Source organism: Rhea americana, unplaced genomic scaffold (genome assembly GCF_003343005.1).
Source record: "Rhea americana isolate MKP2758 unplaced genomic scaffold, rheAme1 scaffold_0, whole genome shotgun sequence".
Classification (NCBI taxonomy): Eukaryota; Metazoa; Chordata; class Aves; order Rheiformes; family Rheidae; genus Rhea; species Rhea americana.
Genome location: NW_028185037.1, coordinates 17,698,311 through 17,721,940, shown reverse-complemented (window position 1 = coordinate 17,721,940; position 23,630 = coordinate 17,698,311). Strand labels below are relative to the sequence as shown.

Here is a 23,630-nt window from a genome sequence, read left to right as displayed (position 1 = left end):
ATAGTCAGTGCGCTGAGCAGACAAATGTCAGAGAGGTTTGTGTCTGAAATTCTTTTAAATCTATATGTATGATTTATATTCCAAGACCAGCATCTCTCTAAAATGAGGTTCAGAGACAGCAAAAAAAAAATAAATAAATAAAATTAATAAATAAATAAGCCCCCATGCTCCAGTGATTAGGGCACTCAGCTGGAAAATGGCTTTTGTTCTTGGTTAATGCTCCTATAATAAATGTCAGCTAGTGGCTCGTTTTTACCGAGTAGCTATCTCGAGAAAAGTGCTTAAACAGTACTGTGTGCAGGTGCTTATCATTCTGTACGCTCTGATTTCTGCCACTTGACAGGCTTAATAGAAGTCTCTCTTGCCATTTATAACTTCGTTTTTCTGTAGCTTTCCTTCACAAGTGTGCCTATAACCTCTTCCTTAGTAAATCAGGTCAGTTTAACAAAATTGCATATTAGTAGCACTGTGTGACCTCAGTTTAATTTAGGAACCTTTTGTGAAAATTGTGATTTGAGCATCATGACGGCTATGATGAACAGTTCCAGGCTTCCTCACACCTCAGAAATGTTTCTCAAGGGCCTAATTCTGTTCCCATTAGCGTTAACATTAAAATTTCTGTTGTTTTTGTTAGGTAGAGTGGCAGGCTCTGAATCTGTATTTCTCTGCATAATTACTAATTGTCTTGTACACAGTCACATTGTTATTAATTGAGTTGTGGGAACTTTCGCTAGAAATATTGAGACCAGGGCAGATGTGAGAGAGTTCAATTTAATTTAGTCCTTAATACAAGAGGGGCTCTAATTGTGCGTCTAACCAGAGCTTCCTTTTAGGGAAGACCTAGAGCTGTAATTGCAGGAAGTCTGTTCAGTATGTTGCGATACATTGGCAGATGCTTGAAAATTTTTGCTATTCACAGGCTGCTGGCAAGTTTTATCTATTGTTATTGGTTGTAATTATTCTTTGATAAAGAGGAAAGCACATTTTATCAGCTATGGAAATAGAAGAAGAATGGAAAATGTTACAATCTCAAACTGTCAAAATACAGAGACTGAAATACCAGAGAAAAAACAAGAGAAAACAGTGGGAAGAAAACTAAGAAAGAAGAAATTAGTTTTGCTGGAATGTTTCAAGTACTGCAATTTACCTCTTTCTTCGATCATTAATTTCTGTATGATGTCTTGTTTTTCCTTCCATTTTGCTTAGCTTCTTTATTCTTTGTTTTGGTGCTTTGACATATATGCCTACTTTACTTGCATAAAAAGGGAGATGTGTTACCAGATTTCTTGTAAAAGCTTCTGTAAAATCTTTGTTTTATATGTTTGTAGAATGTGTGTGTGTGTGTAAGCGTATTGGAAGAGCTGTAACAGACAAACACTGAAATATGGGAAGGAAATGATGCCACATGTCTCCCTTCCTAGTTCGTTTCGTTTAACATTAGCTTCACTGGTGCAATGTGTCTGAGCATCAGGAAAATATTCTGTTGACCTTCATTTCACAAAGGTTGTTTCAGTGTGGGGAAATATTGGTGGAACAAAGATAATTTGAAAAACTATTTGTCTATCTATTTAGCCTGACTACTCCACTAGCAGTCCAGTTGGGAGACCTTGAGCAGGCCAAAAACATTCACATCTGGCAATGAGTGGCCATATTTACTGGAGCTTTGTTTTATTTTCTGCTGGTGAAATAGTATCGTTACTACTAAAAGGAACAGAATGTATCGTTTATGTGATATTTGTCTAATTTTGACCAAAATAATTTTTATTATGGCCAGGGATTTTTGCAAGTCTTGATTTATACTATTAATGAAGTTGGTAACAAAGCAGTTCAGAAGTTCACACAGACCGTTTTGAAATTAGTGGCAGAATTTCCATATAGATCATAAATTTATGGTGACGTATATAGTGATCATGAATATATAATGATATAGTGGTGTGTGTGTGTGTGTGCACATCATATGTATTTCCCTGCATATATTTATAGGCTATCTGTATTGCCAGAGTGCCTCTATATTGATAAGTGCAGTATCTATATTGATAACCTTCTAACATTTTTGATGTTTTACAGGGTACGTCATGTTCAGTACTATTTGATTCATTAAATTAACTTCATAGTGAGCTGTTGTTTTAAGAACTGTGTATCCAGAGGCTTCTTATCTTTCATTCATAACTGTATACTGGTACTCCTACTTACTGAATTATCTTGAAACAGGTGCCTCAGAGAAACAAAATTTGCTACAATATAATGTAGGTATTGTAATATAGTTGATGCTTTCTTAGCACAATTTTAATTCATCTATATAAGGAGAAAGGCATTGTGATTCCTGTTTAAATGGCCTTACTTTGTAATGAAGCATAGCATAAGGAAACAAGGAAATTCTATGATAAATGGACTATGTACTGCAGAGGGTTTAAGAACATTTATGAACCTAATTCATTTCTCGCCAGTGGGATGTAAACCATTCTTTCAGTGTCAAAACTAACTTTATTTTAGAATTATTTTGTCTTGAAGCTTCTTTATTTTCCCACGTTGGCTAATAGGGGGATTCTGCAATTCTCAGGAAGTGTGGATGTGACTTTGACATTGAAGTAGCTGGTTGGTTTATGCAGCTGCTGCCTTACAAAGGTAGATCCATCTCATGGTACTTTGCTTCTGTTCGTGTCCTTCAAAAAAACATCCTCAAAGGCATTTAAAAGGCCTGGATTCAGGCACTCTGGTGAGGCGTGGGCTAAATTACTTTCACTGTTATCAGAGGAAAACTTGGATGCCGAGAGTGTGACGGAGGTATTCTTAAAATGTCAGTTTAAGTCTTTCAAAGTGCCTTTGCCATTGTCTATGACAAGGGCACTCAGAAGAGCTAGAGATGTGGTGGTGGAGACCTTTCTGGGGACTCTGCGCTGTGACCTTGTAGTGCTCCAAAATACTTAGCTTGCAACAGAGGAATTCCTAAAGACTGGTTTTGAGAGCAATGGGGTTGCTCTGAAGGACTAGCATGTTGCAAGCTCTCAGGAATATTCTTAAGCATTCAGAACTAATAATGTAAGCTCCAAAAGTCCATGACACTGACCCGGACAAGCAGCTGCGAGAGGTTCAGCTTCAGCTGGATGCACTCGGTAGGGGAACGGAGGTTGACAGATAGACTTTGAAGGCGCTCTGTGCTCAGAAGTACAATCCGTTTGTTACTACAAAGAAACGTCCTTTTGAAAATCACGTATCATAGAGCTTCGCAGAGATAACTTTCTAGCTGCTTGAAGAAAGCTCTTTGGATTATTTTGTTTTAGAAAAAAATCTTGGTCATGTGGAGAAATGTGATTTTGTAGTTTGGTGACTGTATGGTCGTGTTAGTTCTATAGCTCTAAATGCATTTACTGATAATGAATTTTTTTGTCAGGCATAGGTTTATGGCCTCACCTTCCCAAAAAGTAATAACAAGAATTTAAAGTTGTCATGAATATCATTTTACTTAAAGTAGTGTTTCTGGAGTGGATTTTTTTTCTCATATTTAACTTTATGAAATAGCAAGGTGTATTTGTCTTACGGTTCCAGGCACTTTGAGAAATACTTTACAATGCATGAAGAGAAAAGACTAGCAGCAACCAGCAGAAAGTACATTAAAACTGTAACGTATTTTTCATATAATCTAATTTTTCAAATGAGTTATGTTGCCCTATTTGAGGAATAGTCTAAGATCTGCCTATGGATTTCACAGGGCCCCTAAACAGCCCCTAAATGATAACGATATTTATACTGTTCTTATTCTTTTCAAACTACAAATGTGATACTTGAATCCAACATTTAAAAAGGTGCAAATACTACTGTGCAATTTTATTAGACTTAATCTACTGATTATTATTCAGAAGTCCAAAATCACCTCTATCAGATTTAAAGATAATGGGTTATATCTTTTGAAAGGGACCTAAATTTCTGAGAGGCCCAAGGTTTACCTTGTAGGTGCTTCAGTGTATGGATTTCTTTCTCAGGACTACATGATGCTGAATGCAAATACCTTTATGGTATTCAAWTACTTAATGTTACAAACCCTGTTTCCCATGATAATTGTTCTATTTTCACTTTGCTTTTAAGATGTGTGTCCATTTGTAGTCATTTTCCTGTTACATATAACCTCCTTGTCCCATTTTCCTTGCTACTCAGAGATGCTCTTTGGTCTCAGGTCAGAAACTAGTAAAGAGTCCAGGATCCTTAATCCTGATTACTTACCTCCCAATTTCTCTTTCATAACTCAGGAGTCAGTCTCTATTTGATACAATAATCTTCCTTCTGTGCTCTTGACGGTTTTCTCTTTTCCCAAAATAATGAGTGAAATATCTGTTTGGTAGCTTCAGCTCGCCTTTTACGGTGATCTTCTGCTGGTTTGGTTGATACATACCTACCTTCCACCAAGTAGTATGTTACCTGGTTATCTATTTATTTCAAAACTAGCTTGGTTTTCTTTGCTATGTCCGTTATTTTGATGACCACTCASTTGTTATTCCAGTCAGTGCAGTGGTGATCAGTATTTGTTTGGACATCTAGTCTGTTGCATGTGCTTCTGGAAGGAGAAACCTCTTTATGTTAAATAATAAGCAGCAAATAATATTTTAAATTGGATAATTTTCCAATTAATGGAAAGCTCTCCTACGTTTTTTATGTGGAGTTAAATGCATGTGTAACAGTACTAAAATCACAATAGAAATTACAGTAGAATTGCATGTAGAAAGAAATTGCATCAAAGCTCTCTAGTTTAACTTGTATGATGGTGTTAAATCTTGTTGTAATATCAGTGACACTGGTATAAGCCAGAGAAGTCTGAAAGTTTTAAAATCAAAATAGTGGAACAATATTACTAATATATAAAATGCTGAATGTTTATCAAATGTTTAAAAAATATAGACACTGATTATATAGACATTGTTAATTCTGCTTAATTTCAGACTATTAAGTTGTATTATAAATACACCTACTGGTAGATGAGATCTGACCTTATATTTTAGGAGGTGGATTTATGAAATGAACTACTATCAGATAACTTCTGTTACATGACTTGGTCTTTCAACTCTTGGTTCTCTAAAGAGTCAGGTAGAAGATAATGCTTACATTTGTTGTGCATTTTCTTATGTGCTGTAATTTGGAGCTCTACATTAATCAAGATTAATGATGTGTTTAGATTACTTTCATATTGCTCTTTCATTATTTCATTATAAATGTCTTATTTTTTTTGCTTAGAAACCAAGTCTTCAAATATACCTTTGTTGAGAACCATGTATTATTAAGTGCATAATGACTGTAGTGATTACACTGGTGAATTGATAACTTAATCTCTTTCTTTCTTTTTTAAGGACAAAAAGAGTTATTCCTGTCCTGTGTGTGAGAAGTCATTTACTGAAGATCGACTGATAAAATCACACATCAAGACAAATCACCCTGGTAAGAAAAAAAAAATCAAAGGAAAATTTCTCAGTCTATTGCAATAGAGGAAGAAAAGTTTAGAGTGAACAATGTGATGTGATTATGTTCTGAAGAAAGGGATAAGTTGTAGGTCTAATGTAACTGGTGTAAGTTAAGAATTTTATTAGGTTTGCAGATTGTTAGAATTTAAGAGTGAAAAAAGCTTTTGTTCCAATTTGTGTGCTCTGGAGTATATCTGGTAATTATGTGAAGCACTCTGTCATCATCTGGCAAAGCTCTTCCTTTCCTTCCAAAAGGATGGAAAAGGACTTCAGTGAATTCAATTTAAGCATTGGGAAGTCTGGAGTTAGTCACATAGGTATCTTATAACAGCAAGTGAGACATCTCAAGGGAGTAATCAAAATTCCCATTGACCACATATAAACTAAGAAGAATGAGTTGATTGCATATTATTTTTTCTGCGAGTAGTTCAACACAACTGTAGATTAATTTACGTGAATCACAGAGGTCCCTGAGCTGGCTTGATGTGTGCCCGGTTAGAGTGTGGCTGGGCTTTAGGTCCAGGGCCAGCTGAAGTCTGGAGTCTGTTTAACCACTTGCACAGGTTGTGAAGTCAAAGCTAATAAACCTCTCCAGATCCAGGGCTCGTACTGGAACCAGCTGTGATCAAGTATGGCCGTGATTAAGCTGAAGCTGACAAACCTAGCTGGAGCCAAGCTAATCCCTGCAGGTCCATTCAGACTCTACTTATACCTTGCTTTCTAGTGCACTGATTTATCAGTTCAAGCACAGCATGACGTGAGTGCACTGAATCAGTGGGCTGTGCCAGAGTAAACACAACTTTCTCAAAATTTGGATGCTCATTGCCAGAGTAACCAGGTGATTAGGGCAGAGACCAGTTTAAATCTGGCAGATCAGAACTCTTTGCAGAGCCACAAAATTGATGTGTCCWTACTTTCCTCCCAGTATCCATATCATGTTGATAGATATGCGCTCTGTTACTCTGCATAATGGAAAGCTGACTGCATTGAGTAACACACTTTAATTAACTCTTTCTGCAGTGATACTTATCACCTGACATAATTTAATATTAAACAGGAAAATACTGGCCATGCTTGGTCTGCATTTGGGGAAGAAAAAATCCAATTAAAGCGTCTCAGCTGCCATATATACTGCTATATATACTCAACTGCCAAATACAGTAGGTAGAACAGTCCCATATCCTGCTACTAGATAGTGCTAGACCCGTGTTTTAAACCGTTTTCTTCACCTTGAGTTTAGATCAGCTYGCACTCTGTTTCTCATTCCTAAACCTCTTATTTGTGGACCACTCTACCACAGTGTGATTGGAGGCGGGCTTGTCATACATCAGGGGACTTGTCTCATGCAGCAACTTGTGATGTGGAAAGGCTACTGTGCTATATTGTAGTCAGGAGGTTTGTCAGCCAGCAAGCATAGAAATTCAAGCCCAAGAGCTGGGCCTGTGAAGTTTTYGTGCTGCATCAGCTAGGGAGGAATATGAGGCCTCTTTGACTAATGTGATCTATGAGCCATACTATACTCTTGCATGTTGCCGTTGGTCTGCACTGATCTATTGACTACTGAATTATTTGTGTCTGCTGTGCCTGAAGTCCAGAGATACCAGTCAGCTCTAGAGCCCTGCCATGCTAAGTACGTCCATTTAAATGCTTTTGGACAACTGAGTGGCTATCTGAATCCTTCTAAAAGTAGTTTTTAGTCATCTTCCTTCTCTGAAGACATAACAATATGAAAAAGGTAAAATATGAATGAGAATAACGTGTATTGAAGTAGTTGTACAAATTATTTAAATATATTAGCTTAATCTGAAAAAAAAGGTGTGTCAGTATTGGATTTTCAACCAATCGCTTGTGTGAGCAGTTGTTTTTACATCTGKATAGCATAAATCTTTTGATCTAGGAAAATGATTTCTCTTAAATACTGGATTACAAAATAAGTAAGCTTAAAAAAAACTACACAGCTGATTATTTTATGTCTTCATTCTTAATTCATGTATTGTAGGCAAATAGAACTTAACAACAAAATACCAGATTTATTGGTTATATTTTCACAATACTAAAGAAATATTACCTCCAAAATATGCCTATGCAKCAGTTATACAAAAACACTTCCAATATATAGAGGAGGATTCATGCATAGCTCCTTTTCCTATGCACCATCTCTTTGTAATCAGAAGGAAATCCGTTATTTTTACAACATATTTAATTACAAGCCAAATAAATGTAAGGAGTCTGGTGGTCTTGATGGTACAAACTATCAAGTACTTCAGTGGAATGAATGCAATTGTTTTTAAAATGGCAAATGGAAAGGAATAAAAATGAAAGGAAAAATGTATAATGTTAAAAAGAATTGAATTTTAAAAGGACAAATCAAAAATTCATTTAAACTGAGACCATTTCATATTTATCATTAAAATGTGATTTCTGGAGCTCCCTTTGCCTTCCTTTTTTTAATGTCATTCTGCRTGCTCTCTCTCTCTTTTCTGTTCCATTTCTGTTCATCAAGTAGAAAATATGATATTAAAAAATACTCCTTTCTTTTTCAACTTTTCATAGAGTTAAATTCTGACCCCATGAAGTCAGTAGAACAAAAATAACCTATAGACTTTGGTAATGTAGTATTTCAAACTAAGTCCAGCTTTGGATTCTGGTCCCGATTCCTGAATTTCTCTACATATTTGTCCACTGAAAACCATTTAGTGTGACACTTAGTCAGACTGATTTAGGCTGATTTGATATGGTATTTGTTAATAGCTCTGAGACATTAGAGGAATCAACTTTCAGAGATCCCTGTTAAGCAGGTATACTAACCTGCAGTCATGAGCCAAGGATCTAAGCCATGRAAAGGAGGTGAAGTTTCAGACTTTTGTCTGTAATGTTTCTTGTTTTCACTCTGATATCTGAAATATTCAATCAACTGGAGGGGAAAATTAAAGATAAGTGTGTTTAGTTTTAAAAAGAGAAGTCTGAGAGAGCAATCTTAGTGCTATCTTCACCTAATGGGAGATTAGAGTCAGGCTCTTCTTGGAGCTTGGAGGGGACAAGAGCCCAGGGACTTGATGCAGCAAGGAGATTCTACTTTGATATTAAGAAAATAATTTTTGCAGTAAAGGTAGTCAAACACTGGAATGGGCCAAGGAGGACTGTGCAATTTCTACCCCAGGATACACTCGAAACAGGCTTGGATATGACCCTGAACAACCTGATTTAATTGTTAGACCTCAGTTTAAAATTGCCCTATGTGGAGTGGAAGTTGAGCAGATGACCTCTACAGGTCCCTTCCAATCCAATTTATTCTGTGAGTATTCTGCTTGCTTTGGTTTGGTTTTCCTTCAAAGATCCTGATTATCAGGCATCCTGATGATCATAGCTRTGATGGAAAGGAGTAAGTCTTCAGATCTCTGGCAGCACTGAAAATCTCATGTGAAATCTTGAATAAAGTCTTACAAAAATACTGAAGAACATGAAAAGTCTTATAGAAATATTGAAGAAAATGATTGCTGTATTAGTTTATTGAGAAAGTTCAYAGTCAGAAAATGATTTCTAACCCAGTAGCACATCCAAGATTTGATTTCCACCCCCTCCGCTTTCCTCTGATAGGCAGGGACATTGAGTACCCAGATGAGTAGGGAAAGGAAGGAACATCTGAAAAGCASTAAAGCAAAAGATTCTAATTTAATAGTGCTGTGCTCTTTGCTCAGGTAATACTTGAGTACCAGAAGTAGAAGCAAAGCTTTTTAAAAAGTAGAAATGAATGAGAACCTAGCTCTTCCACACAACCTAAAACACATTCCCTTATGTCTTTCTGTTTATTATTACATTTTACTTTTCCCTCAGAAGTTTCAATGAGTACTATTTCTGAGATTCTTGGCAGAAGAGTTCAGCTGAAAGGACTTATTGGAAAACGAGCTGTGAAATGTCCTTATTGTGATTTTTATTTCATGAAGAATGGATCAGACCTTCAGCGTCACATTTGGGCTCATGAAGGTAAAGCTGTGGTTCTAACCTTTCATTAATATATAATCAGTCTCATATTCCACGCAAGCTTCACTGGCATGAAAAGGAATTCCAGTTTGTTGTTACACTTGAATCAAAAACTTAAAACTTAAGCTACAGTAGAGATTAATGAATTAGTTTAATGGATTCTACATCATGTATGGAACTACATCTTCACAGCATGAGTAAACAGTTTAAGGGTTAAGTAGAAATTAATTAGCTTCTGATTCCTTTTTCTTTCCCCCAAAAGCTGTTCATTAACATCCTGAAAGTACTATAAAATTAATGTGAGTAACAAATGAATTAAATTCATACTGAGTCACTTAATACCAGTAACTTGCTGTAACTCCTCATAAATAACTGCTCCTTCTTTCCTATTTCTCTGAAAATATTTGGTATGAAAATCTATCATTAAACAATTGAAATTCAGTTGTTTTGTTGTATATTAATAACTTACAAATGTGTTTTAATTAAATCACACTAAGCATAGTGAATAGCTGAAATGGGCTAAGCAGTTATGAACAACCCTGAAGACAATGTTGATCATGTATTTGACTTTCTAGAGATAAATTCCAGGAACGTAGCAACATACAGTTTAAAAATCTCTTGGACTGAAAATAATGCACAATAAAATTTTATATCTACCCAACTTGTCTATTTTTATAGCAGACAGAAGACAACTGTTATGGTCTTTAATCAGTTAGTAATCTATGGGTCAGATTGTCTCTGGCCTTTGAGCRTGATTCTGGATCCTTTATCCATTCCTCTGCATAAAGGGGATAATGGGCTTTGGTACTCCCAAACTGATGGTTTGGTTCCAAAGCATGTGTACTCATTAAGATACTTCATACATTTATACTGCTACTGGAGAGTCCTTTCAGAACCTTAACTATGAGATTATTTGCCTTTATACTGTAATAATTGTCTTTGCCAGGAATCTTTAATCCATTAAGTAACTTTGGTAATGCTAGGTTGTAGCCTTAGAACAATTGCTTGTGTATTTTATAGACGTAATTTGTTTATGCTGCCAAGAAAGCTTGTTACCCACCTAATCTAACTGGCAGGAGAGAGTGAGGTGAATCGAATTTGATTTCAAAATAAAAGTTACAGTCTACTTAAAGRAGGCTATAATTCCTTCTGCTTGTAAATCTACTTTCAAGGCTGTGAATATCAACCTAAAATTATCAGTCCCATGGCACAAAGTGTTGCAGTACTTTGTCACTTCAGATTTATTCCACTTTTCTTTGAAGGRTGTATTTTGTTCATGTAGACCTTCTGCCAGATTAGATAGTTTCCATCTTTCACTTTATTACATGCTTTGCCTGGTTTGAAAGAAAGGAAATCATAAGTGTTCCTGCTCTATCAAGAAAAAAATGTGTACTACTGAGTGATCCATCATCAAAATWGATGCTAATTAATATTAAACCACAGCTTTGCACATTTAACTTGTGCTTACATGTTAAATATCTCACAAACCAGTCCTCTGAAAATAGGTTTCCACATTCTTTATTGCAGTAGAGTGTGGTAGCTGGTTTGTATACCAATTACACACTAATTTATGCAGACTAGATTCTATTTTTAAATGAATAAAGGACATATCAAGGCCAAAATATGAATATTTGCTTGGTTAAACTCAGTACTTGACTGGAGAAGTACTATAATTCCAAAAACAGGGCCACAATTCTCTTAGTAAGTTAAATGATGCTGTCAAGAGCTCAGTATCATTTACTTAGAAGGTACAGATTAAGTTTCTTAAATGTGAATGTCCAAAYTGAAAATTTTGACCTTTTTGCTTGTGAGCAGTGTTAATGTCACATGTCACACAATGTTAAATTTCTTTCAAGTGGATATCCACCCCATTATCAAAATGTACAGTTTATTCATTTTACGTTTTTCTTTTCTTTTTAGGTGTCAAGCCCTTTAAATGTTCTCTTTGTGAGTATGCCACTCGCAGCAAGAGTAACTTGAAAGCCCATATGAATCGTCATAGCACTGAGAAAACACACCTTTGTGATATGTGTGGGAAGAAGTTCAAATCAAAAGGCACTTTGAAGAGCCATAAACTCCTTCATACTGCTGATGGTAAAGGCATGTTTTTTGAATCCCAGTTTGTATTAGAGCAATAAATATTGTACATACAGTAGGATGTAATTAATGAGCAACTTTCCTTTGAACACTAACACTATTTATAAATTTTATTTATTCACAAATGTCACTTCTCTTTGTGTAATAACTGAAAACTGCATAATTAATTTCTGGGAAGAAAGACAGCTGTCTCTGGAATACTTGATTTTTCTAAAATTTTGGGTTGGCTTTATATCCCTGTATACTCTTTCAGAGAACAGCTGATCTCAATGGGAATATGAAAATCAGAATGGTTCTTTGATCAGTCTCGTACTACGTTCTTCTGTGAGAATATTTTTGAAGCTGCCAAATCTGGTAACCCAACAGAGCCGAGGCTGCTGCAGCTCTGTCTCCCCCACGTCCCGTCACTGGCAAAGCTGAGCGTGTATCCTTAGTGGATGCACCTGCACCATGCACACAAACACAGAGTRTATAAAAATATATGCACCTAGACAGCCATACACACACGGCCAACCACAAATACTAGCGCAAACAGAACATGCTACACTTACAAACATAGATGGCCGGGTAAGCGCACTGACCAGCAGCCTGGCTGTATGCAGTCAGCCCCTTTTATGCCCTTTCCCCTCTACTTTCCCATGCTTATTCATCTCCTAACCACCTTGATCCCTTCCCTTCACCTGCCTTTAGTCCCCTAAGCACCCCACGGCAATTTTTGTTCAAATATCGGCCCTGCAAGCTCAGTTTAACCAGTGGAATATAAAGCAGTTTTCTCTCTGCTTTATTCCTCTCAGCAGTGACATAACGGAAAACCAGTCAGTAGTCTAATCTTACTACTGTTTGTGATTAGAAATAAACTAGAGGAACTGGTTTTCGTTATTTTAATTAGAGGCCAAAAAAATTGTTGTGTTTCTTGGGAGCTTTCATGCTCAATATAAAATGCTTGCAATTTTTTTTGATCAAGATTCAGAATCTAAAAAAACTGGATTGKTTTCATGAAAATTTAGCATATTCTGTATGCTACCTCTTCTTCCTTCTTTTCAGTTCTTCTGACTGTTTTTTAAACACATACTTATTCCAGTTTGAACAAATACAATTTGCAAGGTATGAGCATTTGGTGCAGGGATGAATATTTCAGTATTTTATACACACCTTGTAATTTGGCAGGAGTTAGCAAGACTGATAGTGCTGTCAAAGAGGAAATAYGGAGAAAGAGGTGAGAAAAACAGAATAAAAGGAAAAAAAATTGTTATTTAAAATCGCGAAAAAAAAAATGGAAGAGAAAATATTTGGAGAGGCAAACCAACAGAGTAGGAATATATTTGGGAGTCTTACTCTTTACAAAGCTACAAACAGCAACAGAGGTACTGTCCACTGAATAATTTTTGCATCTCCTTATTCAGAGGAATAAAAGTCACGTGGTTACTTTAACTCCATACATTTTCAGAAAAATWTGTGCCCACTTGAAATACAGAAATATAAATCAGCACCCTCTGAGAACAGGCGGGACAGGCTGTTATCCTTTCTCTTCGGTAGCAGCGAGCTTCCAAGTCAGTGTATACGAGGCATAAACTAGTCTCAGTAAGTCTCAGTATGTTCCGTTTTTTGCTTTGGGGAACTGTCATGGGAGACTTAAGGTTACTCTAGAGATTTAGGTGAGAAAGGACAAAAGTTCGTAATGAACAAGCCAAATAGTTGTCATTTGAGTTGCTGTTGATGGAACAAAGGGTGTCCATCGTTTTCAAAACTATGTGAGCAGAAATAAAATACTGGGACACAAGGCCTCTGTATTATTTGCCATGAAAGTTTTATTTTATTTTATGACATAGTTTATTTCTCCATGTATTCAGGATGAAGCCTGTATAGAAATCTCTTTGAGAGTAATTCGAGTCCTTGTTGGAAGAGTAATTCTAGATTTCTAAACAAATCTTGTTGTAAGAATAATACGTCATACCCAGCCAAAAATAAATCAAATRTATTTAACTTTTCTTTAAGTTTATTTGAACCATAACAATTAGGTGCTTGGAGCAGAAGTAGTTTGAACACATATGAACATAATCAAATATCTCTCTTCTAAGGATTTACAGATGTGCTTTATGAATAGCAAAATAACTCTACCTGCAGCTATCAATCAATGATTTCCTTCTTCCATTTAAGCTATAGTATAGTAATCTTTTTTTCTCCTCCCCAAGGGAGTATCCCAGGAGTATCTCTGCTAATTAATGCTTACAATTTAATGATGACACTCAAAACCCTTTTTTCTTCTTTATTCCCCTTAGCTCTATTTTACGAGATTTTTTGCAGAGCCTGTGCCAAACTCACAGTTCAGTTGTTCATTGTTCATTTTTATCCCTTTGGAAATCTGCTTTATGAAGAAATATCATGAGTAGTTTTCTGAACTTAAATAGAAAAAAAATCCATTTTTTTATTCTTGTTTCAGGAAAGCAGTTTAAATGTACAGTGTGTGATTATACAGCTGCCCAAAAACCACAACTTTTACGTCATATGGAACAACATGTCTCTTTCAAGGTAAGAGAGCAAATAAATCATGATTAATGATAACTCATTTAGAAAGACATGGAACTTCAGATAACTATTTTAAAACTGACAATTTTTTATTTCTGGTGGAAATTATGAGAACTTAACATTTTAATATTTAGTTAATTTTGAGTTTACATTCAGACTTTGAGTTAGTGCATGATGGAATAACAATGTGCTAGAATTATTTTGTTCATGGACAATTTATATTTAGTATCTTTCCTTACCTAAATATATATATACTTTTTGCAATATAAAACAAATATGAGCGTGTTGTCTGACAGCCAGTCCTTGAGAGAACTAACTTAATAACTATTTCAGAGTGTCTTAGGGAGTGAARTATTGAATCCCCTGCATCACTGTTGATTTCCCGCTTTAATTTTCTGTGAGAGTTTGCCAGTCTAATGTGCTATAGATGAGTTTGTTTATACCTGAAGAAAATTGGAACAAATTAATTCTAAAACACTCTGATTATTTAAAACATGTCTTGGAAAGAGTTTTGACTCTTGTTAATGTTTCTGTGAAGTGTTTAGATTAGAAATAGTCTTTATATTAAAAAAATGTAGTTTGGTTTTATTCCTAAAYCTCTTGTTGGTTCTCAGCATGATAGTTCTTGATGCAATGAATTGTGAAATGTTATATTCAGGAAGCGGAAAATATACTAGTTTCGTTTCCAGAAGAAATCAGTATTTTCTACGTATAGAAAATGTAACACTTTATCTCGGCAATGAGCATATTTCTTACTGAAGATATACTATTTTTATGTGTAACATCTTTCATTATCTAACAAATTATTTTGCTTCTGTAAAGAGTACACTTTAACCATTCCTAATTAGAACTAATGCTGTGTACCTCCCTAAAGCAGAAAGGAAGACAGGCTTTTGGTTTACAGTTTAAATTTTGAAGACAGATGTATAAAAGGAAAATTAAGCAAGTCTTCTAGAGAAATGAGACATTTTGAACARTATTCTTTTAAAATTAAATTTGTAGGTTTTGTATTGGAATTGTATCTTTTTACGGGATTTTTTGTAAATGGAAATATACTATTTTTTTCTKGTAATAGCTAATGGGACAACAGGACTTATAATACAGTTCTTTAAACAGAGCTAGTTCTGACCTCAGGGTAGGTTGTGGTGGTGGTGGTGTTTGTCTGATACAGAAACATGTATGAAGTAGCAGAATAGATGTGGCTAGCAGAGATTAACTTTAATTAAGGGTTAGGAAGACTTTTGGCTCATAATACAAGAACCTGAAAGGCAGTGGAGACTAAATACTTTAGAAGAGATTCAGAAGAAGCTGAATATGACAGAGGAAGGGTAGATTAAAATAAAACTGCTGCATTGATATAAAATGATTTTAAAGCATTTTAAAGACTAACTTGTTTTGGTATATACTTGCTGTTTACTAATGCTTGTCAGGTTGTTGAAGTGCTGTTTTTACATGTCTTCTGTAAGTGTTTTTTGGCCGGTTTAAACAATGTATATTTATGCTGAACCTTTCTTTGCTTTTTCTGTATCTTTAGATTCAAGTTTATTTTTAAAGTCTCATTCATAAAGATCATTTCTAATTGACATAACTTTATCATTTAATGTATTTTCAAGAACATCAAGATTAAAATTTCAAATAAAAAAGGAATTCCACTCAGATGTATCTATCATTCATTCATTCATTCCTCCATACTTAGAAGCATTGTACTTGCTTGCAGAACATGAAAATCAGTGATGTGTGAATGTTCTTTTTAACTAGTATCAAATTCTAGTGCTGAGTCTTTTTGACTCATTTATTGCAATATCCTGGGTARTTTTATGATTGTAAAATACATTTGAATAACTTGCATTGTCAAGAATATAGTTATTCAAATTCTTAACTTTTTTTTCTGAATATTATATATCTATTTTTGCTACAAGCATGCTTAAAGTTTTCTATAACTGTAAAGTATCCAAGGGTCAAGGTGTTGTTCTATCTTTTCAAAATATTTTCAAGTTGTCGTCCGTGTTCATTTATGCTTCTGTTTCAGGGACATCATCAGTTACACAACAGTGTAATGCAAGGGTCTTCCCGCATCCATCTGCTTGCAGTCTGTCATTTTTCGTGCATCTTTTCGGTCAGCGTATGGAAAACAAAAAGCTTTTTAAAAATCAGGAAAAAGAAACTGATCGCAAAATTCAAACAACTGGAAGGGAAACAATGTTATAAGTTACTACTGATATTACATTTTTGACTTCTGTGTGGCTGTACTAGACTTTACGTTGACATGGATCTATAAGCAGTCAGCACATACTTGTCAGAGAGTTCTCACCTTGTTACAATCTCTGATATAATGAAACTCATGTTTATGGATTCATTTGAATATGTTTCCCTAGAAAGTTACTCTSATGTCAGGCCTACATTATGTCCTGAGGAGTAAGGAGGACATTTACAGAGAAGGTCGTTCAGCAGTGAGCGTGTGGGACAGCCCTCCCACCGCCGTTTATACTAGCTCAGCTCCATCCGACTTTGCGCTGTGGGCGGCAGTGGTGTCWGCTGTTGCACCACTGTCATACAGTTTGCTCAAGACAACCAACAGGGATGTAAAAAACAGCCCTTCTGCAACGGAGTTTCTAAATTTGCAGACACTGCAAGAATAATGGGTATATTCTTCTTGTTGGTTATTCTGTGCATTATCATAATGCTCAAGTATTCTGTTTGCACAAAACTATAGGTATTGTGCCATTAGCTGTACAAAGCTTGATTTAAGCAAAACAGTCRATATGTGTGTCCTCCTCTCCTCTCTCAATTTTCAATCCTGCTGCTTGATGGCAGCTGAGAACCAGATCATTTACTTGCAGTAAATTTACTTAGAGTAAAAAGCCTTTTGCGTGGTCAGACCTGTGATCATCAATTATGAAAACACACAACTCATGCAACTGTGAAAAGCAGGTAGTGATTTTATTATCGTGAAAATACTTACTGTCTTGCACATAATAAAAAGTATCAACTTCTGGGTAAGATTTGGATATAACTTCCATTTATATGGCATTTTGTAAGGTCTCTTTGAAAGATGTGTCAACCAGGAATGAGCATGGTTTCTGTGGATTAAAATATTGTGGCTTAGATCTGTTTCTAGAGGAAGCCAGGATATCTGTATTATGTTCTGATGTTCTTCTTTTTTGTTTCTAGCCTTTCCGTTGTGCACATTGCCATTATTCTTGCAATATCTCTGGTTCCCTGAAGAGGCATTACAACAGAAAGCATCCTAATGAAGAGTATGTAAATGTAGGTTCTGGAGAACCTGCAGCAGAAGCACTTTTGCAACAAGGTATATTTCCACCATATGTCAGATATTTTTTTTTCTTCTTTTTTCTGAAAAGATTTGATGTAAAGATGAACTTTTGTGACGTATGCTTTCCTCAGTTTATTGGATGTTATGTGAAAAATCACTGTTTCTTTTTAGTAATTCTGAAATGGCCACCTTTCACGTATCATTCAGCATCTTTGGTTTTGGATTTATAAGGGCAGATGAACTGAAGTTTTGATCGACCTTGCCTATACCATCCATTAAGTTGTATGCATTTATCATTTTTGCTCACATGTCTCCTTTCAAAAATAAAGAATCAGTCTCTCTCAAACTTTATGATTTACTGTTCAATTTCTATGACAGTTCTGTAAGGTTGAACTAACAGGAAAAAAAAAWTGAGCAGTAAATGGTAACAAATTATTGCCCCTCACACCCCCCCCAGACAAATGGAGGTAAAAAGATTACAGGTAGAATTAGTTAGCAGTAAAAACAATATAGATTTTATATTCTGGAGTTTTGGATGCACATTGTGAATGCCTGTTTAGGTCTAAGAATAAGCAGTAAAATTTTGCATRTTTCTGGTAATAAATTTAAGGATAACCTAATTGCATGTTTAGGTATATATTAGTCAAAACATTCTGTGGAGATTTTCAGGCATGCAGACTGCACTGAAGTTCCCAGTGCTTGATGCCTCTCCATAGGAGCCAAACACTGGATTTCCTACTACCTTCCTTCTTAAATGATTGAAACCAGGTGCACAGCTTTCCAAAAGAGGATGTAAACTGCCTCTTCTWCTTGCTGCAAATAGATGGGTAGAAATGATTCATAGACTTGATTTAAGAATCGGCTCTGCATTCTTGATTTACAATAGTTGTGCTACTTTAATCAGCTGATGTGCCAATTTCAGTGCAGAAGCCTAAGGTAACAAGATAATCCTGGTAAAGACACCTGGAGAGAAAGACAACAAGATTTGCAGAGAGCTTTCAAAATTCAAGATTGAATATAAGAGTCAATGGGATGGCAAAGGAAAGTGAAAATTATATTGCAATAGTTTTCAACACATGTATGTAGTAGCAAAAAATTACATCCCTGGCTGTTGTAGTTGTTTATAAAATTTATCCCAACTGAAGTTCTATATCCTTCTGAAATAGACGGTCAGTGCTACGAGTTGCTTTGTTTCTGATATTTCGCCTTCATCTAGGTATCCCAAACTGTAATTTGTTCCTTGCAGGGCAGTTCCATGCCTGGATGCCAGCAAAGGAGATACGTACAGGTGTCTTGTTTCCCAAAAGAAGTTTTGCTATTGTACACAGGGCAGATAAATCAAAGCAAACAACTGTGCAATACCTTGTTGAATATAAAATGCATTTAGAGATTCGGGAAGCGCAAAGCTCATGCTGCCTAGTGCCAAGGGAAGTACAGAAGAAGAGGAGAGAGCCAGATTACATATTAAATTGCATTGGATTAAAAGTGTTTTGCTGTTTGGTAAAGCTGAGTTTCTTATTTCATTTCTGATAATTTTAGAAAGTGTTTTCTCTGTTTTTGAATAGAAACTACAGGTCTTTTTTCAATGTCTTTTGGGATCTTTAGACTTTTTTTTTTCTTGTCAAGGAAGAATAGAGAGCAGAATATATGATAATAGATAATGAATAGAGCATAATTCTTCCAAGATGACGTTATTTCTAAAGAATATTTCTAAATTATTCGTCCAATAAAAACCTTTATCTATCAAAGGCATTAATTCACATTAAAATAATACTAGAGTTCCRACACACAGAAAGACATTCAAATTAAAAGCTGAGACTCCACCTTTAACTTGTACTATAACGGAGAGAAGCACAACTACATTAAAGATAAAACTTTCAGCCCGTATTATCTTTAATGTGACATTTCTTCGTTTCTTTTTCTCAAAAAAAAAATCAGAAATAGTTAAAAAACAAAACAAAACTCAAACCCTACATCTTTGTCTGTAAATTTCTGAACAGGAATGTATAGTAGAATTTTACAGCTATTTTCATAGACAGTGAAGGTTGGTAGAAAAACTGCAGTCATTTCCAAGAGGTAATATTTACCTGGGCTGTACTTACAGGTTGGTGCCCTGCAATGGTGTTCTTGAAGGCAAAGCTTTGCAGCATGGGGAACTTTGTTGAATTTGCAGAATATCTGAGCACTGCAAGGATTTAATTCTCCATAGATGCTATTAAGGCTAAGTTCCTGCAATTGAATTCTATTGATGGGAAATTAAGGATCATTTTGTAATGTTTTAAACAAATAATATTAATGATATTTAGGTCTCCCTCCTCTTTGTGGCCAGAAAACTGCACTTCTGAAAATAAGTCTTTTCCACTGAAACAAACAAACCAAAAAAAAAAAAAAGTTGTTGAGAATGCAAGAAGAACARTCTTAGGCTGAAGATACTGTAGTGAGATTAAAGAGAGCAACCTTTCAATTTTAACTGTGATAGACATGCTTTCACGACACTCTTTCAYAGACATGCTAAAAATGGGAGGCCTGCAGATATTCTATCATACTATGGGCAGTGCAGTTTTCCTGACTGAGGAAAACACTGTTCCTCATGGGAGACTGTAAGTTGATTGAGATTTACATCTGGAGTTGCTAAACATGAGTGCTATTGAATTAAATGGAAATATTCCTGAATTTGGTATCATGAAATAGTGTACATCTGGGTCACAGCACGAACAAATCAGTGTGGACATATTACGCAGGATGACAAGATGTACCTTTCTGAGATGGTAGGGTCAGCAGTTGCAACTTACTGCCTGACTACCTCTATGAAGTTTTAATTTATTGTATTCATAGATTTGAAAGCAATTTTTAAAAATCACTCATGCAAACAACTCTTCAGAGCTGTTATTAAACAAGCCCTTCAAAATTAAAGGACCACAGACGAGCATGAAAGGAGGGAAATGACCAGCAYATGAAAGAGTTTGGGTGGAAAAAAAAGAGAAGAGAAGATAACAAAGATTAAAGTCTAATAGAATGTGCCTATATCTATTTTTCCTATTATATATTGCTTGTTCTTACTGTCCACTGAGCTAAGGATGAGTTGCCTCACACTTGCTCATGTTTTTTCCTCTGTTCTTCTGACCTGCTTATGGCTGCATTGTAGACACTGCAAATACTGTGGCCGGAAATATGTATATGAGTATAAAGTAGTAGACTCTAATCAATATTTCTAGAAGTGCTTATAGAATGGAAGAGATAGCATGCTAATTTGAGCCACTGCATCGATCAGAGGTGGACAGCAGTATTTTTTTACAGGCTTATATTAGAAATTTTCATCAGTCAAGATCAAAAATGAATCCTTTTTTATAGAACTCTGTGATATGACATTTATTCTTAATTATTTTAAAGTACTAAAGATACATAAATGCAATTACAATGCAGTGTAATTTTCACAGGGGACGAGAGTATCATGTATGCGTTACCCTACAATTAGATTTTTGTTTGCTTGTTTATTTATTTTATTTTATTTTATTTTTGGTGAGATCCAGCCTTCTTACTCATTTGATAACTTCATTTTTTAGCTTAATTTGCCCTGTGGTGCTGGGCAAGTTGCATCTAATTTTTCTATAAATTGTTTCTTTTCTCTGTATTAGTTTTCCCTATCATTGATTGTTTTGTTTAGATATTTCTGTACCCCCTGGAAGAGGGCTTTTGTATTTGTCTTTGTGTAGCATCTATGCTATGTTAGACTATCATATCATCATATGCTTTATTTTAGTGTAAGATGATAGTTGTCTTACTGAGATGCTAGGCCAGTAAAGGAGACTTGGAGAGCACAGATTGATGCCATGATGGAAAAAAGTTATGGAACTATGTGTTATTTATGTACATCATTTTGTTGCAGATGACAGTTTGGTATTAAAAGTAGGTAAGCTTGGAGAAGTTATTGACCTTCTGTATATGTTACCTATTTATTTAATGAATTGAATAGAAATTAATTTTCCTGAGCTTTGATATCAATTCACTGACTCAATATTTTACATTATCAGTTTAATTCTGCKCTTCCATTTGTTGTTCTTTAATTAAAGTCACGAAGACACAAGTTGCAGCTTTAATTAATTTGATGTGTTGTTATCACAGCATCACAGAACGGTTGTGGTTGGAAGGGACCTCTGGAGATCATCTAGTCCAACCTCCCTGCTCAAGCAGGGTCACCTAGAGCATGGTAGACAGGGTTGCATCCAGGCAGGCCTTGAATATCTCCAGAGAAGGAGACTCCACCACCTCTCTGGGCAACCTGTGCCAGGGCTCTGTCACTCTCACAGGGAAGAAATTCCCCCTCACGGTCAGGCAGAACTTCCTGTGCTTCCATTTCTGCCCATTGCCTCTTGTCGTGTTAGAGTTACTTTCAATATCTAAGTAATAAGGAAAGGTCTTCTCTCTTAATTTTTTTTGTTCTAATATTGAAGATTGAGGTGGAATGAATATTTCATTTCATACAATATCCTTGTGCTAATCTGAACTAAGGCATTCTGCTGTTGTGAAGTGGGCATGTTAAGCCCATTAATAGRGAAACTATCAGCTTTTTATAGAGACTGTGTTGAGCATCTGCTGTAGTAGTGATGTTTGGTGAAGGCTTATAATAGGTTGACAGCAAAGCAGGACTAGGTGGGGGGGGAATCTTACAGGAATTATAAGTTTCAGTGAAAGAGCTTAGCAGGTGAGTGTAATTATTCTGTTTCATCAAAATAAAAAGTTTAATTTCTTTCCACCTGTAGAATACCATATGGTAGGTTTCCATTACAGTCGAACTGAATGCTTTCTCTAATCGCTGCACTCATGAAACACTATGTGCAATCGGAACTTGGCTTCTAGCCAGCTTGTGAGAGTAGGTTTGAAGCATTTGAACGTGATGGGCGAGAGTTGTCRTTTGCCATGATAGGTAGACACCCGTCTGGTGGCATAAGGCCCTTCTGTAACATTTACATTTGTTATAGTGAGGTCTAGTGCAGCGATTTACCACACGCAGATTATTTCCATTCTGCTTTAGTCACTGAGGGGGGAAAATACATATATTTTTTTAAAATAAACACTTATTTGCATAATTGCATGCAACTGAGATCTGACACTTGACCAAATGAAACCATAAGAAAAATAAATAAAAGCTGTTTAATCTAGCGTAGAAAATTGGAAACATATGATTTCATTATACTCAGCTTTTACCTGTAGTGCTGCAGACATTGTGCCAAATTCATGTTATGCACCATGAAAGAAAACTTTGGTTTATAATTCTGCTTGTTAAAATAAGTGGTAGAAGCTCCCAAAAACAAAGATAGTTGGACAAAGGTGGCATTACAGTCCTAACTTTTCCTAATTTGCCTTGAAAATTGTCAGAAAAAATAACAGTTTTTGTTTGAAAGTTGAGAGAGAGACAACCTCTGTCTTAAAGGAGATGCGTTATTTAAAGATTATTAAAGTGTGCCCCTATTGTGCATGTTAAATATTAAGATCTTAGTATTGATTCTGAGCAGTTAAGATCTCAGTTGTTTTTATAAGCACTTACATGAGAAAATACCAGCACTTTTTGAAAGAGCACAGTGCACTATGGCCCTGCATTGTGTCGCGAAGGCCATCGTACCGGGGTCCTGTAAGACAACAGAAAACAAATACTCAAATCTTTAGCTTGCCAGAGGCCTCAGTCTTGTAGAACTTCAGAGTATACATTCAATTTATATTTGAAGCTGCAGTGATGTACACCAGGAGAGGCATTAAAAATGGTCTTTCGGGAACTCTTTGTGATTTGAAGGAAGAGGAAAAAAGCACTAGTTTATCATTATCATTATTTGAATACATGTTCTAAGCTTTGTTTATAGCCTGGAGCAAAGCATCGTTCACAGATGCCCCCCCCCCGACTTGAAAGAAATGTCACTCTAAAACTGTGAGGAGGTGGCTTAGCTTGATTTTTAGCCAGTCACAACTATGGGAAAGGTTCTGCACAAGCTGCAGCATCTCTTGCAATGCCAGTAATTTCTGTGGCCCAGCAAAAAACTGTGATGAGAGCTGGTCAGACTTCCCATAAAGTTACTCTGTTTCCCTCTTTAACAGGGTTAGCAGAGCAAGCCCAATTTCTTGCCCGCTAGATGCCTTATTATTCCTCACTTTGCAATTTGTCCTGTGTTTCTCCTTTAACGTCCAGCTCCACAGAGACAAAACTTAGGTGGACCTAATTACAGAAATGGGGCAGCAGCTGAGACTAATGAAGATAGTTTCCTGCTCTGTCTTTCCCTCCCTGTACACATCCCTCCCTGGGGGCTCCCAGGGAT

At 35.8% G+C, this 23,630-nt stretch overlaps 1 protein-coding gene across 4 annotated transcripts in view; it reads left to right on the top strand.

Moving 5' to 3' along the window:
- The window catches only part of ZFAT (zinc finger and AT-hook domain containing), an 89,535-nt gene that overhangs the window by 50,210 nt on the left and 15,695 nt on the right, over positions 1–23,630 (top strand). For 3 of the 4 annotated variants that reach the window (XM_085320553.1, XM_085320629.1, XM_085320784.1), the window contains 5 exons: positions 5,337–5,424; positions 9,282–9,431; positions 11,349–11,522; positions 13,966–14,054; positions 17,223–17,361. In XM_085320553.1, coding sequence (XP_085176679.1) covers positions 5,337–5,424; positions 9,282–9,431; positions 11,349–11,522; positions 13,966–14,054; positions 17,223–17,361 — 640 coding nt within the window. The remainder of the gene's footprint in view (positions 1–5,336; positions 5,425–9,281; positions 9,432–11,348; positions 11,523–13,965; positions 14,055–17,222; positions 17,362–23,630) is intronic. The other variant, XM_085320713.1, reaches the window with a different exon arrangement.